Here is a 26,462-nt window from a genome sequence, read left to right on the forward strand (position 1 = left end):
AAATGTAAAGTCATGCACCTAGGCAGCCAAAATCCATACAAGACTTACACCCTTAATGGCGAGATCCTAACAAGAACTGAAGCAGAACGAGACTTAGGGGTGATCATTAGTGAGAACATGAAGACTGCCAATCAAGTGGAGCAAGCTTCATCCAAGGCAAGGCAAATCATAGGTTGCATATGCAGGAGTTTCGTCAGCTGTAAGCCTGAAGTCATTATGCCATTGTATAGATCCATGGTGAGGCCCCACCTGGAATACTGTGTGCAATTCTGGAGGCCGCATTACCGTATGGATGTGCTGAGATTGGAGTCAGTCCAGAGAATGGCCACCCGGATGGTCTCGGGACTCAAGGATCTCCCGTACGAGGAACGGCTGGATAAGTTGCAGCTGTACTCACTCAAGGAACGAAGAGAGAGGGGTGACATGATCGAGACATTCAAGTAGCTCACGGGCCGCATCGAGGTGGAAGAAGATATCTTCTTTTTCAAGGGTCCCGCGGCAACAAGGGGGCATCCATGGAAAATCAGGGGTGGGAAACTGCACGGGGACACCAGGAAATTCTTTTTCACTGAAAGGGTGGTTGATCGCTGGAATAGTCTTCCACTTCAGGTTATTGAGGCCAGCAGCGTGCCTGATTTTAAGGCCAAATGGGATAGACACGTGGGATCTATTCACAGAGAAAGGTAGGGGACGGTCATTGGGGTGGGCAGACTAGATGGGCCGTGGCCCTTATCTGCCGTCTATTTCTATGTTTCTATTTAGGTGTATTGTTATAGTGATTTTTTCCTTTGGGCTGGCCAAGAAGATTTTTGTCTTTTCTGAGTTTAGTTTCAGTTTAAAATTGATAGTCCATTGTTCAATTTCAGTCATGATGTGGGAGATTTGTTTTAGGGTGTCATTTGTCACATTAGTCACAGGAATTAGAATAGAGATGTCATCAGCGTATATATAGTATATTAGGTTTAACTTTTGTAATAGGTGTCCTAGGGATGAAATATAGATATTGAATAAGGTGGGAGATAGAATTAGAGTATTTCACATCGTAGACTACTTGATACGATCGTTTTGTTAAGAAGCCCTGGAACCAGGTCCAGACTCTTCCCGAAAGGCCCATTGCGTCTAGGCAATTCAGCATTATTTCATGATCCACTAGGTCAAATGCACTGATAAAATCTAGTTGTAAGATCAGTGCGCTGGTACCTTTACTGAAGAGTAGTCTAAGACAGAAATCCCTAGAAAAACAATGGAGAATAGGGAAATTCTATACCATAAACCTCAAGATGTGCATATATGTAATATACAGGTTTATGATTTCTTCAGGCTAAAAGACCTCAAGCGTCCACGGCAGACTGGGCTTTAGAATGAACTTACCAGACTGCCAACTGTGGGCTATCATTGATCTTAATTGCCTATTCTTTGATCTTTTTTATTATTGTATGTTTCCCTTTTTTTCAAATATTTATACATTTCTTCTGTATTCATAAGAACATAAGAATTTGCCTCCGCCGGGTTAGACCAGAGGTCCATCTTGCCCAGCGGTCCACTCCCACGGCGGCCCTTCAGGTCTATCACCTGTGCTGTGGTCCCTGACTATTCCTATAACCTACCTCAACTCCTATCTGTACCCCTCAATCCCCTTATCGTCTAGGAACCTATCCAAACCTTCTTTGAAGCTCTGTAACGTGCTCTGTTCTATCACGGCCTCCGGATGCGCGTTCCACGTGTCCACCACCCTCTGGGTAAAAAAGAACTTCCTAGCGTTTGTTCTAAACCTGCCCCCTTTTAATTTCTCCGAGTGCCCCCTTGTACTTGTGGTTCCCCACAGTGTGAAGAATCTGTCCCTGTCTACCTTTTCTATGCCCTTCAGGATTTTGAAGGTTTCTATCATGTCTCCTCTAAGTCTCCGCTTTTCCAGTGAGAATAGCCCCAGCTTTTTCAACCTGTCCGCATATGAGAAGTTTTCCATATCCTTTATCAGTTTAGTCGCTCTTCTCTGGACTCCCTCAAGTACTGCCATGTCCTTCTTGAGGTATGGCGACCAGTACTGGACACAGTACTCCAGATGCAGGCGCACCATTGCACGATACAGTGGCATGATGACTTCCTTCGCCCTGGCCGTGATACCTTTCTTAATGATATCCAACATTTGGTTTGCTTTCCTTGAGGCCGTCACGCATTGGGCCGACGCCTTCAATGTTGTGTCTACCATCACTCTTAGGTCTCTTTCAAGGTTACTTACCCCTAGCAGTGATCCCTCCCTTTTGTAGCTGAACAACGGGTTCTTTTTCCCTACATGCATGACCTTGCATTTCTCTATGTTAAAGCTCATTTGCCACTTTTTTGCCCACTCTTCCAGTATCGTTAGGTCCCTTTGCAGGTCCTCGCAGTCTTCCATGGTTCTAACCCTGCTGCAGAGTTTGGTGTCATCTGCAAATTTTATAACCTCATATTTTGTTCCCGCCTCCAGGTCGTTAATAAATATATTGAACAGGAGCGGTCCCAGCACCGACCCCTGCGGAACTCCGCTGGTGACCCATAGCCAGTCCGAGTAGTGGCCCTTTACTCCAACCCTCTGTTTCCTGCCTGCCAGCCAGTTTTTGATCCATCAGTGGACATCCCCTTGCACCCCGTGGTTCCACAGCTTCTTAAGCAGCCATTCGTGGGGTACCTTGTCGAAGGCTTTTTGGAAGTCAAGGTAAATGATGTCTATGGATTCCCCTTTATCCATCTGGCTGTTTATTCCCTCAAAGAAGTATAGCAAGTTTGTGAGGCACGACCTTCCCTTGCAGAAGCCATGCTGGCTTGCCTTCAGCTGTCCATTGTTTTCTATGTGCTCCCAGATGCTGTCCTTAACCAGTGCTTCCATCATCTTTCCCGGAACCAAGGTCAAGCTCACCGGCCTGTAGTTTCCTGGGTCACCCCTTGAACCCTTTTTAAAGATGGGCGTGACATTCGCTATTTTTCAGTCCTCCGGTACCTCCCCAGTTTTTAAGGATAGGTTACATATTTGGCTAAGTGGTTCCGCTATTTCGTTCCTTAGCTCTTTGAGTACCCTTGGGTGGATGCCGTCCGGACCCGGTGATTTGTCGCTCTTTAGTCTGTCTATCTGTCGGAGGACTTCCTCTTGTCTTACCTCTAGTTGGACCAACTTTTCATCCTGATCCCCATTTATGATCTCCTCGGGTTCTGGAATATTGGATGTGTCCTCTCTCGTGAAGACCGACGAGAAGAACTTATTTAACCTGTCAGCTATCTCTTTCCCCTCCTTTACCTCTCCCTTCTTGTCTCCATCATCCAATGGTCCCACTTCTTCCCTGGCCGGTTGTTTCCCCTTGACGTACCTGAAGAACGATTTGAAGTTTGTTGCTTCCCTCGCCAGTCTCTCCTCATATTCTCTTTTTGCTTTCCTAACCACTCGGTGACATTCTCTTTGGTGTCTTTTGTGTTCCTTCTGGTTGTCCTTTGTTGGGTCCTTTTTCCATTTTCTGAACGACGCTTTCTTGCCACTTATTGCCTTTTTCACTGCAGTTGTTATCCACACTGGGTTTTTTGTTCGATTCTTTTTGCACCCTTTCCTGAACCTGGGGACGTACAGGTTCTGTGCCTCGTACACCGTGCCTTTGAGTAGGGACCAGGCTTTTTCTACGGTCCCCATCTTCCCTGAGTTGCCGCTGAGTTTCTTTCTCACCATTTTCCTCATGGCATCATAATTCCCTTTTCTGAAATTGAGTGCTGTCGTTGTGGTTCTTATCACCTTTGATGACCCACTTTCTAGCTTGCATTGGATCATGTTGTGATCGCTGTTTCCTAGTGGCGCTAGTACCGCCACCTCCTTTGCGGGTCCCCCTAGCCCATTGAGGAGTCAAGAGTGGCATCTCCCCATGTTGGTTCTTTGACCAGCTGTTCCATGAAACAGTCCCTCATAGCCTCCAGGAATTTTGTCTCCCTCGTGCAGTTTGAGTGTCCAATACTCCAGTCTATCCCGGGGTAGTTGAAGTCCCCCATCACCACCACACTTCCGCTTTTGCATATCTCCCTCAATTCAGCCTCCAGGTCCTGGTCGATTTTTTCCAGTTGTCCAGGTGGGCAACAGTACAGTCCCAATTTGATGTCTGCTCCAGTTCCCACTTGTAGCTTAACCCATAGCGATTCCAAGCCGTCCACCCTTACTGTTGTTTCCATCCTGGTTGAAGGAATGGAGTCCTTTATATATATCGCTATTCCTCCACCCTTCTTTTGTGTGTCCTGTCTCTCCTATAGAGTTTGTACCCTGGTATGACCACATCCCTTTTGTTGTCATCAGTCCACCATGTTTCTGTGACTCCAATTATGTCCAGGTCCTTTTTATTGGCTATGACTTCCAGCTCTCCCATTTTGGTTCTTAGGCTCCTAGCATTAGTGTATAGGCAATTTAAGTCCCGGATGCTTGCCTTCCTCGCTGGTTCTCCTCGTGGTTTGGCGCTCCTGCCGATCCTCTCATGGGTTTCCAGTCCCCGAGCCTTGTTACTTTCATCCCCATCCTGCGGTGTGTCTGTGTCGTCCTCAGCCTGTTTCCCCATGTTTGGAAGCCCCTCTGGCTCCTGTTGTTCTCTCTTAGTCCTGCTTGCTAGGATCCTTTGTGCTTTGGGCCCCTGCATTGCGTCCTTGGGTCCTTTTTCCAAAAGTTCCCACTTAGTCTCGAGCCCTCTTTTACAATTCCCTGGTTCAGTACACTTGTTTGATACTTTGATCCGATGTGTCGAGGTCAGATCGACTATCGGCTTTCCCCTTCTCCTTAGTTTAAAGCCAAGTCTATGCTGCTCTGGACATTGTGTGCCAGCATCCTCGTCCCAGCCGTGCTCAGGTGTAGTCCGTCCCTCCTGTAGAGCTTGTTCTTCCCCAAAAAAGTTGTCCAGTTCCGTACAAAGTGGAAACCCTCCTCTTCGCACCATCTCCTCAGCCTTTTATTGCTTGCAGCTCAGTCTGCCTCCTTGCATCCGCCCTCGGTACTGGCAGGATCTCTGAGAAGGCTATCTTCCTTGTCCTCAGCTTCAGTTTCCTCCCCAGGATCTTGAACTGCTCAGTTAGTGTAGTCCTGTTGTAGTTCCTCCTGCTGACGTCGTTGGTTCCAACGTGGATTATTACTGCTGTCTTTTACGTCTCAGCTCCTTCTAGGATTCTCTCAATTCTGTCGATGACGTCCTTCGTTCTTGCCCCCGGGAGACATGTCACTAGTCGGTCCTCTGTCCCTCCTGCTATGTGACTGTCCACTTCTCTCAGGATTGAGTCTCCCACTACGATTGCAGATTTCCCCTTCCTCAGTTGTCTCTCTGGTCTCAGGTCTGTATCAGTGGCGCGGTCCGCTAATCCTTCCTCCGGTTTCGGTTGGGTCTCCACCTCCTCTGCCTGTCCAGATCCTCTGCAAGGTCCTACTCCCATGGCGTCTGGTGGATTCTGTCCTCCAACTGTTGGTTCCCTTCTGATTTGCTGGTGGTCCTGCAGGCCTCCTCGATGAATTTCTCGAGCTCTCTAACTTGCTCCGTGATGTAACTCTCTCCGGTGGTATCCTCAGTTGTCCAGCACGGTTCCTCTATAGTGCGGAGTCCCTCCAGCTCCTGGACCCTGACCTGAAGTCTCCCGACCTTCCTCCTTAGGCTATCCAGTTCCTGGCATCGACCGCATATTTATGCCTGCCTCCCGGAGGGGAGGTAGTCATACATATGACACTTGGTGCAGTACACTGGGTAGCTCCGCTGGGTTCCTGCAGTCTCCATTATCTTTTTTCTTGTTACTATGGTCCCTCATAGAAACATAGAAAGGTGACGGCAGAAAAGGGCTACAGCCCATCAAGTCTGCCCACTCTACTGACCCACCCCATTAAGTCTGAGTGCTGCTCGACCCACGTAGGGATCCCACGTGGATGTCCCATTTATTCTTAAAGTCGAGTACGCTTGTGGCCTTGATTACCTGCGTCGGAAGTTTGTTCCAGTGATCTACCACTCTTTCTGTGAAGAAATACTTCCTGATGTCACCTCTAAATTTCCCTCCCCTGAGTTTGAGCGGGTGCCCCCTTGTGACCGAGGGTCCCTTGGGAAGGAATATATCGTTTTCTCGGTGTGTAGAAGTGGTGCCCGGCGTTCAGCTAGCTGAAAGAGTAGAGAGAGAGAGAGAGAAGAATGAGAAGAGAAGAAAAGTACCTTTGTTGTATTTTTCAGAAGTTAGATTTTGCTGCTGGGCTCCTTCTCAAGGCTCCTTCGCAAAGGTGCTCTCGCTAAGGCGAGCGCCTTTGCCACTCGCCTTTGCTGCGCGCCGAACGGCTGTGCGCCGTTGGCTCCTCCCCTTTTATGGGAGGAATCGGCTGGTGACGTCGGGGGTAGGCGGAGCTATCTCTCGCCTCTTCCCCTGGGCGCTGCTCTGCCCGTTCCGCCTTTGCCCCTCTCCTCTCCTCGTCTTAGCAATCTTTCTGCACTCCTCTGGTCTCTCTCTGCACTCTGTACTCCTCCGATCTCTCTCTGCACTCCCCGGTACTGCTCCTCTCCGCTCCGATCTCTCTCTGCACTCCCCAATACTCCTTCTCTCTTTATACTAATACTTATAGTGACAAAACTGCCAGTACACCCTCAAAGCAATATTTCTAGCTTCTGTTAATATTAGATAGATAAAGCACAAGGTACTTAACTTTGTGCTGTATTGTTGTAGCTTTTGTGCTGACATTGTAGGAAGAGCTCAACCAGTATTTACTGATCACTGCTAGTTCAACAGAGTGACTCTGTTTCACTCTATTAAGAGCTTCATCAGGAAATTGGTAACAGATTATATCCTAGTATTCTTTCTTAATCGATATCACTAGTGGAAAGGGAAAAAGAAAATATTTAAGTAACTCCCTATTACAGACTATCCACCTAGGAAAAGCAGTCCAAATGGATTAACGATTAAATCAGGGCTGCCCAAGTCTGTTCCTCGAGATCTACTGGCAGGCCAGGTTTTCAGGATATCCACAATGACCATGCATGAGAGTGGCAGGGCAGGCAAATCTCTCTCATGCATATTCATTGTGGATATCCTGAAAACCTGGCCTGCCAGCAGATCTCGAAGACCGGACTTGGGCAGCCTTGGCTTAAATTCTCCTTGATTTTCTCAAAACTCTGCTTAGCATATTTAATCAAATTAATCTTTCGTAACAGAAGCTAGAAACTAGAGGAAAACGGTGACGGAATTCAAAAAGGCGGGGGATGAACGTAGGATCTATAACTAGAATGCTTTCACAGTCTAATCCTGCAATGGAGATGGTTTGGATAGGCTGGAGTAAGCTTCAACAGCAACTCCAGATGTGATCCTTAAAAGTCAGCAGTGAGTCAAAAACAACACCTAAATAGTGAAAAAATTTGATTGGTTGAATATGCAATTTAAACAGAATGAGCTGCAAGTGAAAACCTTGAAACCAACATATGACAGTCTTTTAAAAGACAAGAGTGACATTTCTGGAATCCTGTCGATTACAGGACCTGAGGCAACATGGATTTGCTAGCGGTAGGTCTTGTCAGCCAAATCTGATCAATTTCTTTGACTGAGTGACCAGAGAATTGGATAGAGGGAGTGCGCTAGATGTGGTGTGCTTAGATTTTAGCAAAGTCTTTGACAGTGTTGCACAGTACTGGGTGGACTTCTAAGGTTTGTAGCCCAGAAGAAACAAAGAAAAAAAAAAAAGAAGATAATTCAGTCATGAAATTGTAATTCATGTCGTTACAGGGCAGACTGGATGGGTGACCGTTCAGGACTTTATCTACCATCATTTACTATGTTATTATGTATCTTTTAGTTATTCATCCTCCAAAACAGGAGTTGAAAACCTTTTACAGTGTTCCTTAGGTTTTTTAGTTCTGGATTATATGTTACTACAAGTGGTGTACATTCCATAGTTTCTTGAAGAAGATTTTGGGGTAGCAGCCCTTTTGTGGGGGTTTTTTTTTAAAAGAGATTAAGCATTTACCCTGGTAAGCTCTTTTCCAGTAGATAGGTGAGACATTCTAGACAGCTGGGTTATTTCTCCATACACCCATGCTGCAGAAGGAATCCACTCCGGATTTTTCACTCTGCAGTTTAGTGCCCTCTACAGTTAGTACCCAAGCACTAAGGAGCACCTAATATACTGTATGTGAAGTACAAACATCTGTAGCAACAGGCTTAAACAAATTGCTCTGCTCAAAAGTAACTAAACAGTACCATTAACTGCCAACACAGGCTTCAAAGGAGCTCAGAAACTACTCCCCAATAAATGAAACATATATACAAATTCTTCCCAGCCCACAAGGGCTGACAGGCATCCAAGAATCAGTTTGAAGAAGCAAAAGTAAGCTGAAACTGAAAGCAGGTGCAGGAAGGCCAGGGCGGGGAGTCTAGAATGTCTCACCTATCTACTGGAAAAAAGCTTAGCAGAGTAAGTACATAATCTCCTTTTCCAGTGCAATAGGTGAGACTTCTAGATAGTAGGGATGTAGAAAAGCAGTCCCCCCCCAAAGAGCTAGGGTGAGTTTGCTTCGCTGACCCTTAAAACCGAGGACCCAAAGGCCAAATCCTGCCCGATAGCAACATCCACTCTGTAGAACTTGGCAAAATGTGAAGCGAAAACAACGTTGCCGCCCTGCAAATCTCTTCAGAAGGAACAGATCTTGCTTCAGCCCATGAAGAAGCCACACTCCTGATAGAATGTGCCTTAGCGAAAACAGGGAACTGTTTCCCAGAAAGAATATAGGCTGACGAAATGGCCCTATGGATTCGACTGGAAATCATGACCTTGGAAGTAGGAGCACCCTGCTTAACAGAATGTGTCAGCACAAACAGATGGTCAGAGAGGAGAAACTTGTTAGTGACCTCCAGATAACGCAGAAGAACTCTGCATACATCCATTTTCTTCAACAGACGATCTTGTGTCCTGGAACACATCAGTTGAAAGGCAGGCAAACACACTTCCTGATTAACATGGAAAGATGAAACAACCTTCAGCAAAAAGGAAGGAACCATCCGAAGGGAAACCTTCTGCCTCCAAAATCTGGAGAAAAGGGTCTCGGCAAGACAAAGCCTGCAGTTCTGACACACGATGCGCCGAAGTAATGGCAACCAGTAAAATGGTCTTGAGCGTCAAGTCCAAGAGAGAAGCATCTTGAAGGGGCTCAAAAGGAGCCTTGGCGAGGCTAGACAACACCAAATTAAGGTCCTGGCAGTCGACACCAAGAGCCCCCTTAAAGAATCGAGCAATATCAAGATGAGACGCCAATGAAGACTGATGGTCCCGGGCTCTAAAACAAGAAAGCCCGGCCACTTGGACCCGCAGAGAAGCCACAATGAGGCCTTTATCCAAACAAGCCTGAAGAAAGATGAGAATTATCTTTCAAAGATGAGAATCATCTTTCAAAGATGAGAAGGATCCACCTGGTTTTGGGTGCACAAATGTTGGAAGGCCTTCCACACCTTAGCGTAAGCCGACACCGTGGAGGACTTCTTAGACTTCAGAAGAGTATCAACAACCAGGGCAGAATATCCTTTATGCTTTAAGGCTGCGCGCTCAAGAGTCATGCCATAAGAGCAAAGTGACGGTCTTGAGCTCCAGAGAAAACTATGCAGGCTGGCCATCAGGTACCCAAAAAGTAATCGGCCTGTCAGCTAGAGACCGAAGTCTGTGAATTCTTAAGCAGGCAGAGCTTCAAATTCGCTTCAAGCATGAAATTACCCGAAAAGGGGACAGAATTACATTGAATTAAAACAATAAAATGGGGAGAACAGAACACACACAACTGAAGTCATGCGTGCAGGACTGTAGAGGGCACTAAACTGCACCAGAGGCAGAGTGAAAAATCCGGAGTGGATTCTTTCTGCAGCATGTGGATAAGGGGAAATAGTCCAGCTGTCTAGAATGTCTCACCTATTGCACTGAAAATTATGTTAGGGTTTTGCACTTTTTGAAAATTTTTGTCTTTCATGTCGTTTCCTGTGTCACTTCCAGGATTCTTCATTTTATTCGGGTTTTATTTCCTTACAATGCTATGAGTGCATACTCTTTCAAAATTCTATGCACTATATATAAAGAATTAGGGCTGCATATTAAATGTGTCTATAACATAACAGAAAAGTTTATTTGTGTACCGCAAAACCTTGCAGTTCAATGCGGTTAACAATAAAAGAAAAACTGTACAAACACAGTGATATATAAACTTAAACTGACAACAAATTTTTAAACATGAAAGTCTTAAGCAATTTCTTAAAATGTTGATTTGAAATGGAATTGGCTATCAAAATCATTGTTCCAAGTTGCTGCCTGAAAAGACAAGAATCTATGAAAATATCTTTTATGTGAACAACCCTTTACAGAAGGAAAAGAAAACAGAGTCAAATTTCGCAAAGGATGTTTAGAATTTACAAACCTAAAATAGTCAACAAGATATTCTGGTCCTAGGCCATGTGTGACCTTATAACATATGCATCCAAATTTAAAAATGACTCTTGCTTCAAACGGAAACCAATGAAGTTTTCAATAACACGGTGACACATGATCTGTTTTCTTAAAAATCAAACAACAGTAGTCTGAATAATACATCATCTATTAAATATTTTTGATAACTTGCTAAGTAGATAATATTACAATATGTGCTAAGAGCCTGAAAGAATTAGTTTCAAAATAAGATCTAACTGTTCGTAATTTCCACCACATAAAAAGCCTTTTACAGACTACAATATCTATCTGAGTGCCCATTTTAATGGTGGAATTAATAGGAGACAAAATTCCATCCAGTTTCAGGATCCCTTCATTAATCTTAATTGATGGGTTAGCAAAAAAGAATCTGATCATCCACTGCTCAACAACGAAACTGCAGATTGGGATGGTAAAGAAGAGATTGGAATCACAAAAGTTATATCATCTGCCTAACTATCCCCACCCCCTTTTACAAAACCGCAAAAGTGGTTTTTAGCACAGACTGGTGCGCTGAATGCTCTGTGCTGCTCTATGAGTGTGAGGAGCAGCGCAGACCATTTAGTGTGCTGGCCTGCGCTTAAATCCGCTTTTGTGGTTTTGTAAAGGGGGGTTATATAATTTTGTTCCCAAAATAGTTAATCTAGACCCCAATAAAGCTAAATAGAGGTTAAAAACCAGTGGGGAAAGGAAACAATTAATGTGTGGCGTAGTGGTTAAAGCTACAGCCTCCACACCCTGAGCTTGTGGGTTCAAAGCCACGTTGCTCCTTGTGACCCTGGGCAAGTCACTTAATCCCCCCACTGCCCCAGGTACGTCAGAAAGATTGTGAACCCACCGGGACAGAGAGGGAAAACTGCTTGAGTACCTGAATAAATGGATGTAAACCGTTCTGAGCTCCCCTGGGAGAACAGCACAGAAAATTGAATAAATAAATAACACTGGACAGCAAAGATTTTGCTTCTTTAACACTTTCGGATGTATCTTACAGATTTTTGGCTGCCAATCACGAAAATCACATTTCAAATTAGGTATCACGTACCGTTTTAACAAAAAAGTACATATTTACAATTTCTTGTTATACTTTCAAGCTAATGCAATTAATAATAACTAACACTAAGATTAAGGAAGGCATTTTTGTTGGTCCACAGATCAGACACATCATCAATGATGAGAGATTTGAAGATGTTAGTCGGGCCAGAGAAAATGGCCTAGAAAGCATTCATGGATGTCGTTGAAAATTTTCTTGGCAGTTACAGAGCACCAAACTCTATTCAACTGGTTGACAAACTTCTTAAAGCATACAAAACCATGAAGTGCAACATGTCACTGAAGATGCACTTTCTACATTCACACTTGGACTTCTTCCCCGCAAATCTTGGTGCAGTCAGCGACAAACATGGCAAAAGATTTCACCAGAACACTGCCACTATGGAAAAAAAGATATCAGGGCAACTGGAATCCATCAATGCTGGCTGACTATTGTTGGACACTGTAACGAGATGCGCCAGACACTGAGTACAAACAAAAATCTGCAAACTATCACAGTATATCAGAAACTTTGTGCATTCTATAGTCAATTAAAGGGGTCTATCATAATAGAATCAAGTCTGCCCATACCATTGACCCCCTTTTAAGTCTACTGGACCCTTAACTCTACTGACCTGCTCTATTAAGTCTATATCCTAACGACCCTATTCATTGGTATGACCCTCGCAGTAATCACCAGTTTGTTTTAAGGAAGCAAAACCTTTGGAAAAATTTGTTGTCCAGTGTAATTTTAATGTATTAATGCATTCTCCCTCATCTCCCAAGCTGCCCTCTAGAAACAGGAAGTTTCATCAAGAGGAGTTAGGGATGATAGAGAGGGAGGGCTCCAGTGAGAGAAGTAGCATGTGCTTAGTGTTGCTGTCTGTACAGGCAAGTTCAGAGGAAGGGAAACAAATGCCAAAAACGTGGGGGTAGCAGGAGAGAAAAAGCTGCTGGAGTAGGAGACACCAGAGCATGGGGATTCTATGTGGGAAGTAATACGGTGTCCATGGAGGGAAGGGGAAGAGGAGAGGAGACTGGAGGAGATGGTGTCTATGGAAGGGGAGGGAAAGGGACCGAGAAGAGAGGAGATGGTGCCCAGGAAGGGAAGAGATAGAAACTAGATAGATTTGAGAAGGAGGAAGAAAAAAGAAAGACAGGAGGCCCTGGAAACAGTTGAGAGCACAGAGAAGCAGAACAAGAGAAAGGGCACAAGATGATTAGAAAGACAAAATCATACACAACAAAAGGTGGCTTTTACTAAACTGCGTTAGAGGTTTCTAACATGGGCTGGTGAGGTAAATGTTCCAATGCTCATAGAATTCCTATGAGTGTTGGAGCATTTACATCGCTGGTCAGCGGTACAAACCTCTACCGCAGCTTTGTAAAAGCAGCCAAAAGGTAAGATAAATTATTTTATTTTAATAATTGAAATATGTCAGATTTCAGAATTTACATCTATCTATATATTGTACTGTACAGGAGAAAAAGTCCATAGTCTGTTATTGAGAAGCCACTGCTTGCCCTGTATTGGTAAAAAAAGATCAGACTGACTATGATAGTAATAATAATGTATGTCAGTGAGAAGAGAGTAGAGCTACTGGTATTCAAAAAATGCTCAGAGAAGTGAAACCCTGAAGAGGGGTTGAAAACCACCTCTTGAGAGGAAGAGTTTACCATCCAATCATTGCATTCACATGTAGAAAATCACTCTCTGGTCACTGAAAAAATATAATTTTGTAACACTTATGTGGTATTATTCAAAAAGCTGTATCAGAGACTCTCTATATGGACAAAATATGATTGCACTTAGCTTGCAGAAAACTTAGAAAGGTTAGCAGTCTCAGGGGTCCCAACGTGGCCCCGTTTCGAGATCTTCTGCTTCAGGAGACCCAAACGTGTTTGTTTAAAGCCCTCTGTGCAGCCTTGATAGAAACAATTTTTTGCCAAGAGAAATCTGAAAAAAATGTATATACATTGTTACAAAGCTCCCTCATCGCAGCAGTATTCTCTAGCTTACTGCAAAGAGAGAAAAAACTTGACATCATTTATGGCAAAACAATGAGGAAAAGAAGAGCTCATGCACACATACCGGTCTTAAGATTCAAAGTGTCCAAACGACAAGGAGCACAAACCACCTCACCCGATTTATATCAAACAGGGGGGGAGGGGAAGGTGACCTCCGTTAAAACGTAATGACGTCAACAGAACGTCAAAACTATTTCTGCTGACGCAAGCCAGCTGATGATGCACATAAAGTATGTTGAAAAAAGAAAAAACTGATGACAGGAAAAACTAATGACAGAAAAAAGATCACAAAAACGCAGCCCACTCTATTTCACTGTTGAGCCCGTGTGGGTGTAGAGTATTCAATGTGTAGATCCACTGCTGTTCTTTACGCCACAATGTCCTTTGTGCATCACCCCCCCGAGATAGAGTGACAATGTCCAAAATAGAGAATTTTAAATCTGCTATGCAGTGAGCATGATGAAGCCAATGTTGGACCAGCGGGGCTTCTTGTACACCTGATCTTATTCTACTGAGATGCTCTCCAATACGGGTCTTTATACTCCGAATGGTGTGGCCCACATATTTCATGCCACACGGACATTGAATAATGTATACCACTTCTTTGGTATTGCAATTAGAAGCCAAAGAGGTGGGTTTCTTCTTTACGGTTAAATTCATCTCCTGAATGGGGACACTGTGCGGACACACTTTGCAAGTGCCACACGGCGTGTGCCCACTCACATCCGGGGAGGCTACTGCAAGTGTGCTGGAAAATTGTGAATGCACCAGACGTTGTTTAAGATTCTGGTTCTTGGTGAAAGCAAAACGGGGCACAACCTGAAACTCAGGGTGATATTGCATGATGTGCCACTTCTGTTTGATGATACGTTTGATATGGAAAGCCAAATGTGAGTAAGGTAAAACACATACCAGAGGTTGTTCTACAGCTGTGGGTTGAGACTCCAACAACAGGGAACGGTTAGCATACAGCCCCCTCTTGTATGCTTTTCGAATGACTCCAGCTGGATACCCTCGTTCTTCAAATCTTGATTTCATAACCTCCGATTGCTGAATGTAGTCTTGTGTGTTGGTGCAGAGTCTCCGGAGTCTTAAAAACTGTCCCACGGGAATATTGTCCCTCAGATGTCTGGGATGAAAGCTGTCATATTCCAGTAGATTGTTACGATCCGTGGGTTTGCGGTATATGGCTGATAAGGGAGGGGGTATAGTCATTTTAGATACCGACCAATACGAGGCTGAAGCTTATCGTCAACTTACAGACACCACTTATTATGAGGTTCTACACATGGACCCTGTAGGAGATATTCAGGATGTGATTTCACACCATTTAATTTATGGATTGGAGCAGGGTATCATTACAGATCGGGAATACAGATTTCTATTTTGTAAAAATCCCAGGACCCCTGTTATTTACTTTGTTCCCAAAATCCACAAGTCCTTGCAATCACCTCCAGGAAGACCCATAGTCTCAGGGATAGGGTCTGTATTGGAACCATTATCATCCATGTTGGATTCCTATTTGAAGAATAGGGTGCCTCTCGCACCTTCATATGTCCTGGATTCAGCTTCTATTATCAGATTTTTAGACACATTTCACGATGTCCCGGAAGGAGCTATACTTTTCACCTTAGACATTGCCGCACTGTACACTAATATACCCCAACGTGAGGCAATAGACATCATCAGAGCAGAATTATGCCTTATGGATCTTTCAGACACCAGGATTAATTTTTTGACCACCTTGGCTGCCATTGCATTAGGCATGAACTATTTTCAGTTCGGTGATGCCTTTTACAAACAAGTAAAAGGCACAGCCATGGGAGCCAAAATGGCTCCGTCTATTGCCTGTTTGTATGTCTCTAAATTTGAGAACAGTTTTTTGTACCCTTCAACATATTGGCAATATATGTTGTTTTGGAAGAGATATATAGACGACATACTTGGAGTATGGTTGGGCACAGTTGATGAGTTGCACCAGTTTTTGGAATGGCTCAACAGTTGCGACGGCAATCTACAATTTACTATGACTACCAATTACCATCAAGTCCCTTTCTTAGACATTAATGTGTTACTGACTAATGGACATTTTCAAACAACCATATACCGCAAACCCACGGATCGTAACAATCTACTGGAATATGACAGCTTTCATCCCAGACATCTGAGGGACAATATTCCCGTGGGACAGTTTTTAAGACTCCGGAGACTCTGCACCAACACACAAGACTACATTCAGCAATCGGAGGTTATGAAATCAAGATTTGAAGAACGAGGGTATCCAGCTGGAGTCATTCGAAAAGCATACAAGAGGGGGCTGTATGCTAACCGTTCCCTGTTGTTGGAGTCTCAACCCACAGCTGTAGAACAACCTCTGGTATGTGTTTTACCTTACTCACATTTGGCTTTCCATATCAAACGTATCATCAAACATAAGTGGCACATCATGCAATATCACCCTGAGTTTCAGGTTGTGCCCCGTTTTGCTTTCACCAAGAACCAGAATCTTAAACAACGTCTGGTGCATTCACAATTTTCCAGCACACTTGCAGTAGCCTCCCCGGATGTGAGTGGGCACACGCCGTGTGGCACTTGCAAAGTGTGTCCGCACAGTGTCCCCATTCAGGAGATGAATTTAACCGTAAAGAAGAAACCCACCTCTTTGGCTTCTAATTGCAATACCAAAGAAGTGGTATACATTATTCAATGTCCGTGTGGCATGAAATATGTGGGCCACACCATTCGGAGTATAAAGACCCGTATTGGAGAGCATCTCAGTAGAATAAGATCAGGTGTACAAGAAGCCCCGCTGGTCCAACATTGGCTTCATCATGCTCACTGCATAGCAGATTTAAAATTCTCTATTTTGGACATTGTCACTCTATCTCGGGGGGGTGATGCACAAAGGACATTGTGGCGTAAAGAACAGCAGTGGATCTACACATTGAATACTCTACACCCACACGGGCTCAACAGTGAAATAGAGTGGGCTGCGTTTTTGTGATCTTTTTTCTGTCATTAGTTTTTCCTGTCATCAGTTTTTTCTTTTTTCAACATACTTTATGTGCATCATCAGCTGGCTTGCGTCAGCAGAAATAGTTTTGACGTTCTGTTGACGTCATTACGTTTTAACGGAGGTCACCTTCCCCTCCCCCCCTGTTTGATATAAATCGGGTGAGGTGGTTTGTGCTCCTTGTCGTTTGGACACTTTGAATCTTAAGACCGGTATGTGTGCATGAGCTCTTCTTTTCCTCATTGTTTTGCCATAAATGATGTCAAGTTTTTTCTCTCTTTGCAGTAAGCTAGAGAATACTGCTGCGATGAGGGAGCTTTGTAACAATGTATATACATTTTTTTCAGATTTCTCTTGGCAAAAAATTGTTTCTATCAAGGCTGCACAGAGGGCTTTAAACAAACACGTTTGGGTCTCCTGAAGCAGAAGATCTCGAAACGGGGCCACGTTGGGACCCCTGAGACTGCTAACCTTTCTAAGTTTTCTGCAAGCTAAGTGCAATCATATTTTGTCCATATAGAGAGTCTCTGATACAGCTTTTTGAATAATACCACATAAGTGTTACAAAATTATATTTTTTCAGTGACCAGAGAGTGATTTTCTACATGTGAATGCAATGATTGGATGGTAAACTCTTCCTCTCAAGAGGTGGTTTTCAACCCCTCTTCAGGGTTTCACTTCTCTGAGCATTTTTTGAATACCAGTAGCTCTACTCTCTTCTCACTGACATACATTATTATTACTATCATAGTCAGTCTGATCTTTTTTCCATTCAGCGATTTTCTGACTACATTAATATATCTCCCTGTACCTTCCTAACGTAGTTGTGCCCTGTATTGGTAGCATGGAATATTGCTACACCTTGGGTTTTGGCCAGGTACTAGTGACCTGGATTGGCCACTGTGAGAACCGGCTACTGGGCTAGATGGACCATTGGTCTGATCCAGTAAGGCTAGTCTTATGTTCTTATATAAATGTGAGGAAAAGCTTTATGAAATTAATTCAGATCAAAGGTCCATCAAGCCTAGTAGTCTGTTGGCAAGAGCCCAAGGAGTAAAACAGATTTTATGCTGCTTATCCTAGGAATAAGCAGTGGATTTCCCCAAGTCCATCTTAATAATGGCTTATGGACTTCTCTTTTTAAACCCTGCTATACTAACTGATTTCACCACATTCTCTGGCAAGGAATCCCAGTATTATCTCTGGTATGTTTTAAATGTGCTACTTAGTAGCTTCATCATATGCCCCTTAGTCCTAGTATTTTTGAAAAGAGTAAACAAGCGATTCACATCTACCCTTTCCACTCCACTCGGTACTTTATAGACCTCTATCATATCTCCCCTGAGCTGTCTCTTCTCTAGACTGAAGAGCCCTAGCCTTTCCTCATAGAAGTTATCCAATCCCTTTTATCATTTTTATCGATCTTCTCTGTACCTTTTCTAATTCCGCTATATATTTTTTTTGAGATGCAGCCGTACCATAGAGCGATCCAAGGACATTATAACATTTTCATCTTTGCTTTCTATTCCTTTCCTGATAATTCTTAACTTTCTATTTGCTTTCTTAGTCCCCGCCGCACACTGAGCTGATGGTTTCAACGTATCCTCAACAGTGACACCTAGATCCTTTTCCTGGGCAGGGACTCCTAACATGGAATCCTGCATTGAGTAGATTAATTGTGTAATTAAAAAATTTTAAACAATGTACAGCCCTAAAAAAAATGCACATCCCTAGATTCTGTTAGAGATTTAAGATGTTTATAGCCAATGAAGCAGGTCTCATCAATGCATTGTGGGATTTAGAGGGAAGGAGTGGAAAGGAATAAGCAATGCGAGGCAGCTGCAAATAAAGGCTCAGAGAGGCATAGAAAACTGAAGAAGTTAAAGGAAAAACTTTCTAGAAAGGGAGCCAGATGACTGGGCTCATAATGTTTTCTAGAACAAAAAACCATCCTACCTTGTCCTTTAACTCCAAAGGGAGGGAAAAAATTCCGGATCCTTGTCCATTTGCGGAAGGAATCATCTAGAAACATTGGAGCTGGTTTAGAAAACCTGTAGATAAGACAAAAATGGAATATATTATTGCAGAGAAAAGCATATAAGGCCTTTAAAGGTGAATTTCTCATTACAGCATGTCGAAGATCAGATTTTTAAAAAAATATTTTTTTTTTATTTTGCAAAAAGTATAAACAAGAGCAAACAGCACCATACTGAAGGAAGCAGGCATAAGAATACACTCAAACGGTACAAGAAAACAACAGTGCAAGTACAGTGCTTTCCCACTTCCCCTACCCCCCTCCCAGAGCTGTGTAGAACAAAACAACTAAACAACTTGATTCAAGGTCTATCAAGCAAAACACGACTGCGTGCAGTAGGGGTTATAGTGTCCAAAAAGGGCCACCAGAGAGTGAGCAACACACGTCCCTGTCTAGAATCCTACTCAGAAAGAGACATACTTTCCATGGTTAAGAGGTATATCACACGTGTGTGCCATTGGCCATAAGTAGGACGCAAAGGTCCTATCCAAAGAGAAAGAATGACCTTCAGACCCGAAAGCATCACTCGTTGCAAGAAACCTTTAAGGCTCCTAAGAATAGGATGCTGCAGATCAAAAAGCCAAAACAGGCTATATTTATTACAATGCCACTTGGTACGCCACATACCTCCAACTCTGGAGAATACCACAGACCAAAATTGTCACACCAAGGGGCAAGTCCAAAACATATGTGATAAAGTAGTTTTAGGGTGCCCACATTTAGGGCAGAAGCCCACTGAGACGAGTGTTGCTTGATAGACACGCCAAGGTGCAATATACAATCGACAGAGAAATTTAAATCCCATTTCAAAATAAGAGATGTCAGGTAATAAACCATGTAACAGTTTCAAAAAACGTTGCACATGAGAACCCTGTAACGTTATCTGTAATTCCACACTCCATGCCTGGGCCACCCTGATGTAATTTAAAGAGGGAGAAAATGCCATGAGTGAAGGCGCTACCGGAGGAAGTGATCAGGCAGAATACGGTACAAGGATTCAAACAGGGATTGGATGGATTCCTGAGGGATAAAGGGATCGTGGGATACTGAGGGAGGAGCTGGGATGTAACACAAGTATAGGAAGTAAATCAGGTAATGAGTATAAACTAACCTGGCCGTGCATGTGCAAGACTGGAGGGCTAGGACTTCGATAGGAAGGCAGGACTTAAATGGGAAACCAAGGTGGCAAGGGAGCCCCTTCTGATGATTCAGACAGGTCTTGACCTGTTTTGGGCCGCCGCGGGAGCGGACTGCTGGGCGGGATGGACCTGTGGTCTGACCCAGCGGAGGCACTGCTTATGTTCTTATGTTCTTATGAATGTCGGAAGTATCTTAGTGGTACCATCAACTCAGCATCCAACCAATACACTTTAGACAAGAGTTCATACACTGCAATAAGCAATGCCAAGGTAGGCAAAGAGGTTACATAGTGTCTAAGTTGGAGGTATGAAAAAACATCCAAAGTTGTCCAGCCAGAGGTAGCACACAACTGGGAGGGGACTGGTAGGGTACCTTCATCAGTGAGAAGCTGGTGTAAATAAGAAATGTTTCCCCTCCGGTCCCCATGAAATCCAACAGATGTCATACCTGGCAAAAAAAGATCCATTGCCCCAAATAGGCAACAGAGGTGTAGTGCGAAAGTCAAGGTGCAGTTGAACACAAATTTGGCGCCAAGTAGATCTCAAGGGGGCAAGGAAAAAATAATAGGGGTTCCCCAGGACAGCAGCCACAACTCGAGGAGTATGTAAAAGATAACTAAAATGATAAGGCTTCCAAAACTGTAACTCCACAGGGGTCCAAGAAAAATAAGAGGTAGATAGACACCAATCCTGAATATGACAAAGATGGCAAGCCTCAACAAAGCGCCTCAAAGGTAACAAACCCAGACTACCTCTATCGATCGGTAAAGCCACCTGCCGAAGAGGGAGGCGAGGATGACCCCCTTGCCAAAGAAACCCACGTAGCAATTGGACATTCTACTCTCCGAGAAAGAGACAATGGTAACATTTGATAAACATACAACCACTCAGGAAGAACCATCATGTTATAGAGGGCAGTATGCCCCATTAAAGAAATAGGAAAGTGACGCCAAATCAGGAAACGTGACTTAGTCTTTTCTAACAAGGGCTGTACATTAAGATCATATAATCGAGTAACATCTTGCGGAATCATAATCCCCAAATAGACAACCCCCCAGGCGCCCAAGTGAGTGGAAAGGGACCCGGTCAATGAACTGGTAAACTAGGGTGGAACGGAAGAGCTACGGATTTCCGATAGTTTAACAGAAAGCCAGAGTGAAAATCAAACTCAGCCAAGGCATCAAGCAGGTGCAGTAAAGAATGTACAGAATCTGTCAAAATAATCATCAAGTCATCTGCGAACGCCAAGGCTTTCAAAGCATGACTTGCGACACAAAGGCCAGTAATATGAACATCCCATTTCAAAGTTTGCAATAAAGGTTTCAAGTATAAAAGAAACAATAACAGAGAAGGAGGGCATCCCTGATGAGTTCCCCAAGAAACAACAAAGGGAGAGGAACGAGTCCCATTAATCAGTATAGACGCGCGAAGGTCAGCATATAAAGCCGTTAAACAATCCAGGAACCAACTAGATAATCTCATCTGAGACAACACAGGAAAGAGAAATGAACACTCCACCCGGTCAAATGCTTTTTCTGCATCCAAGCTATTCAATATTCCAGAGATGACATTCACCTGACCCATCACCAAAGCAGCCATAACTTTACGGACGTGAAGGACAGATTGACAGCCTCATACAAACCCTACTTCCCCTATAAGCATGGATAGATAAGATGCCAACTGGTCCGCCAACACCCACGCAAATATCTTAAGATCCACATTCAACAGAGAGATAGGGCGATAGGAGTCCACACAGAGGGTCTTTCCCAGGTTTCAGAATCAATGTTATTAAAGCGTCCGTGGCGCCAGGAGTAAAAGAAGAAGCATCCACATAAGCGTCGAAGTAGTGCACCAGCGCATCCAGAATATGATAAAGGAGTAATTTGTAATATCCTGCAGTGAACCCATCCAGTACGGGTGCCTTGCAGGTGGATAATGTCTTGATTACCTGTTGAACCTCCACTGTCCACAAAGGAGCATTCAAAGAGGCTGCGAAGAGGTGTCAGCCATATAAAGACGGGAAAAATAATTACAGAAAGCTTGAGAGATCTTATTGGAGGCACTGGTGAGGGTCCCGTCCAATAAGTGAATAGCGTGAACCAACCGAGAACCACTAAAAGCCTTAGTAAGACGGGAAAAAGACAACCCAAAATGAGAGAAACGGAATTTATGGTAGAGTGCTACACTTACTCCGTTTGTGCAACAGAGCATTCAAGGCTATTTGCACAACCAGCATACTTTCTTTATGCGCAACTGTTGGCTGACGAAGGTAAGTCTTCTTAGCACGTTGAAACTGATGTTCACGAGAAATGACTTTGGCAGCGATATGTCAGTTATGTGCAGCTATATAAACAATTACATCCAAGTTTCAAATTTATTTAGATCTTGATATACCGCTTTTATAAACATCCCCATGAAAGACCAACTTAGAGGCTTCCCAGTAAAGAACCGGGTCATCGGCATGTTTGGAGTTAAAATGTGTGTAGTCTGCCCACTGCTTCACCAAGTATTGTTGGAAGTGAGGATCTTCATACAGGTAAGCAGGAAAGCGCCAACCCCACCTCCCTCTCCGCAGGCTTTGACTTCCAAGTCCACAAGCACCATTGCATGATCAGAGATGGCCGGAAGTCAAATAACAGAGGAGCGAACCCCAGAAAACAAAGATTGAGTGACAAGAATATAAATCAATTTGAGACCAAGAGGAATGAGACAGGGAGAGATGTGTATAATCCTGTTCTGTGGAGTGCAACAACCTCCAAGGGTCTACTAAGTCCAAAGTAGAGCATAAATATGGGACCCCCTTATGAGGAATTGAAGGCTGCTGACCTAGGGAAGACCTGTCAAGAGAAGGATCAAGTACTTAATTCAAGTCCCCAGCCAAAATCAGGGGAGGCGGCATCATGCCCCAAGGCGATTTTAACCAAGGACTGGAAGAAAGCATGCTCATAAGCAGTAGGTAAGCCTCACTTCGGTGCCAGGCAAAATGGTAGAAACGATTATAAAAATAAAATTGTGGAACACATAGACAAACATGATTTAAGAACATGGGTTCAGCCGAGGGAGAACTTGTCTCACAAATTTGCTTGACTTCTTTGAATAAACATTTGGATAAAGATGAGCCGGTTGATATAGTGTATCTAGATTTTCAGAAAGCTTTTGATAAAGTTCCTCACGAAAGGTTCCTGAGAAAATTAAAGTGTCATGGGATAGATGGCAAAATTCAGTTGTGGATTAGGAATTGATTATCGGATAGAAAACAGAAGGTAGGGTTAAATGGTCATTTTTCTCAGTGGAATGCCGCAGGGTTCTGTACTGGGACCGGTGCTATTTAACTTATTTATAAATGATCTGCAAATTGGACCGACGAGTGAGGTAATTAAATTTGCAGATGACACTAAACTGTTCAAAGTTGTTAAAATGCATGTAGATTGTGAAAAATTGCAGGTGGACCTTAGGAAATTGGAAGACTGGGCATCCAAGTGGCAGATGAAATTTAATGTGGACAAATGCAAAGTGATGCACAATGGAAAAAATAACCTGAATCACAGTTACCAGATGCTAGGGTACACATTGGGGCTTAGTGCCCAAGAAAAGGATCTGGGTATCATCGTAGACAATACGATGAAACTTTCCACCCAATGTGCATTGGCGGCCAAAAAAGCAAACAGGATGCTGGGAATTATTAAAAAAGGGATGGCTAGCAAGACTAAGAATGTCATAATGCCCCTGTATCATTCCATGGTGCGACCTCATTTGGAGTATTGCGTTCAATTCTGGTTTCCTTATCACAAGAAAGATATAGTGGCGCTAGAAAAGGTTCAAAGAAGAGTGACCAAGATGGTAAAGGGGATGGAACTCCTCTCATATAAGGAAAGACTAAAACGGGTAGGGCTCTTCAGCTTGGAAAAGAGACGGCTGAGGGGAGACATGATTGAAGTCTACAAAATCCTGAGTGGAGTAGAAAGGGTACAAGTGGATCAATATTTCGCTCCGTCAAAAATTACAAAGACTAGGGGACATTCGATGAAGTTACACAGAAATATTTTAAAAACCAATAGGAGGAAATTTTTTTCACTCAGAGAATAAATAAGCTCTGGAACGTGTTGCTAGAGGATGTGGTAAGAGCGGATAGCGTAACTGGTTTTAAGAAAGGTTTGGACAAGTTCCTGGAGGAAAAGTCCATAGTCTGTTATTGAGAAAGACACGGAGGAAGCCACTGCTTGCCCTGTATTGGTAGCATGGAATATTACTACACCTTAGGTTTTGGCCAGGTATTAGTGACCTGGATTGGCCACCGTGAGAATGGGCTACTGGGCTTGATGGACCACTGGTCTGACCCAGTAAGGCTATTCTTATGTTCTTAGGAGCGTATACCAAATTGTAGGCACTCAAGGTCACCTGCAAAGCACAAAGTAACCATAGGTATCTTTAGCAAGTAGTTTGGTTTGGCACTGCAAATATACATAATAGTGGTAGTCTATTCAGTTTAGCAACGTGAACTTTTTTAATGAGAGAGAAGCGAAAAAGGGAACCATGTTGTTTCTGTGATGGCAAGTAAGCACACAACACTAATGTGAAATGAAGGATTTGGAGCCTAATTAATTGCAACCTAGCTTTTTTGTGTTAATAATCAATTTTCAGAAACAGTTTTTGCTTTTTATAGTTTTGTATGATGTTCAATATTTTTCTTAATTTATATAAGAACATAAGAATAGCCATACTGGGTCAGACCAATGGTCCATCAAGCCCAGTATCCTGTTTCAATAGTGGCCAATCCAGGTCACAAGTACCTGACAAAATCCAAAAATTAGCAACATTACTATGGAGATAAAATCACCAGATCAAAAAAATCAAAACAGTACTCTGTTCTACATCTGGCGAAACTTAACCTCAAAAAACGACTCCACCTCTCCCCTTTCCCCTCCTTCCGCAAACGACTTAGCCAAATTTTTCAATGAAAAGATTTCCACCATAAGGAGCTCTTTCCCCTCAGCAGTCTCTTACAATTCTCTTCCTCCCAATGACTCAAACCCTATCCCAGCGGATAGATCCTGGATGACATTTGAACCCATATCTGAACCCCAGATCTCTAAACTCTGCCTCAGACTGAAATCCTGCAAATGCATCTTAAATCCTTTCCCATCCCACCTTTATGAAAACATTCCTGCACAGGCCATCTCCTCCCTTACGAGACTCATTAACTCTGCTCTACTATCAGGCTTGTTCTCCACAAAAATGGGCCACATTGCCTTGTCACCTATTCTGAAAAAAGCCGATCTCAACCCCTCCCTACCATCAAACTACCGTCCCATAGCAAATATCCCTCTACTTACCAAACTTCTAGAAACCATAGTTGCTACCCAGCTCTCTTCCTATCTCGAGAGATTCTCCATTCTTCACCCCTACCAAAATGGCTTCAGACCCTGCTTTAGCACTGAATCCCTCCTAGTTTCCCTAATTTCAAAGGTACAACAACTACACTCACGTAACAAATTCGCTGTCCTATTACAATTCGATCTTTCTGCTGCTTTTGACGTCGTCCACCACGACATACTACTTTACCAACTTTCCGAGATTGGAATTGACTCCACCGTCCTAATGTGGTTCTCAAACTTCTTACGCTCCCGTTCCTACACCGTCAACACAAATGGCACCATGTCCACTCCTTGGACTCCATCTTGCGGTGTCCCTCAAGGATCACCCCTTTCCCCTATTCTCTTTAACATCTACATGTCCTCCCTGAAACTCTTTCAACTATCCCCCCTGGAAACAATCTACACTTATGCAGATGACATCCTTGTCCTCCTTGAGACTGACCAGAACCAGCTTGCATAATGAGACTCCGTGCCTGGTCCCTCTCGGTACAGATGAAACTAAACAAATCTAAAACAAAACTACTCTGGCTCGGCCCAAAATTCGAACACCTGCCCACACTTTTCGCACTACCCACAGGCGATACACTACAGCTCGAATTCTCATGCAAGGTCCTTGGTATCACTATCGATTCCTCTCTCTCCCTCAACGACCACCTCAACTCCTTGGCAAAATCATGCTTTTTCAGCCTTCACATGCTGAGGAAAGCTAGATCCTACTTCAGCCAACAACACTTTGCCATCCTTGTCCAATCCATCATCCTCTCCAAACTAGATTACTGCAACGCCATCTACTTAAATCTATCAAAAAAAAGTATTCTAAGACTCCAGCTAATCCAGAATACTGCAGCCAAACTGATCTTCTCAAAACGCAAATCTGACCATGCCTCCCCACTCCTTGCCAAACTTCACTGGCTCCCAATAATCTCCAGAATCCATTTCAAATGTTCCTGCCTGGCTTTCAAGATCATTCAAGGAATCCTCCCTCCTCTTATCCCACTGTCTTTCAACTCCTCCAGTCCCGACTCCTCCAGAACTGCCCAAAGGCATAAACTAGCCTTCCCCTCTCCACGCGGCATCCACTATGCAGGTAAACTGGGAAAATCCCTTCTCTTCAAAATCACAGGTCTTTGGAACGACCTCACCACCCTGTTGCGGAACCTGAGTTCCCTTCAGTTATTCCGCAAACAATTGAAAACCTGGCTTTTCAGCAAATTGTAACTCTATCCTTCCCCTCTTTCTCTCCCCTCTTCTACACATAAGTTCATGTAATCCTTTTTCTTCTTCTCTACCCACTATTTTAAGTTCTTGTAAACTGTGTCGAGCTCCATACTCATGGAGATGATGCGGTATATAAACTTAAGGTTTAGATTAGATTAGATTAGATACATGGCAATCCAGA

At 43.6% G+C, this 26,462-nt stretch overlaps 1 protein-coding gene across 4 annotated transcripts in view; it reads right to left on the minus strand.

Moving 5' to 3' along the window:
* The window catches only part of ST3GAL3 (ST3 beta-galactoside alpha-2,3-sialyltransferase 3), a 314,095-nt gene that overhangs the window by 181,562 nt on the left and 106,071 nt on the right, over nt 1–26,462 (minus strand). For all 4 annotated transcript variants that reach the window (XM_033916726.1, XM_033916725.1, XM_033916727.1 and 1 more), the window contains one exon: nt 18,471–18,565. In XM_033916726.1, the coding sequence (XP_033772617.1) occupies nt 18,471–18,565 (95 nt within the window). The remainder of the gene's footprint in view (nt 1–18,470; nt 18,566–26,462) is intronic.

The sequence above is a fragment of the Geotrypetes seraphini genome, chromosome 12 (assembly GCF_902459505.1).
Source record: "Geotrypetes seraphini chromosome 12, aGeoSer1.1, whole genome shotgun sequence".
Classification (NCBI taxonomy): Eukaryota; Metazoa; Chordata; class Amphibia; order Gymnophiona; family Dermophiidae; genus Geotrypetes; species Geotrypetes seraphini.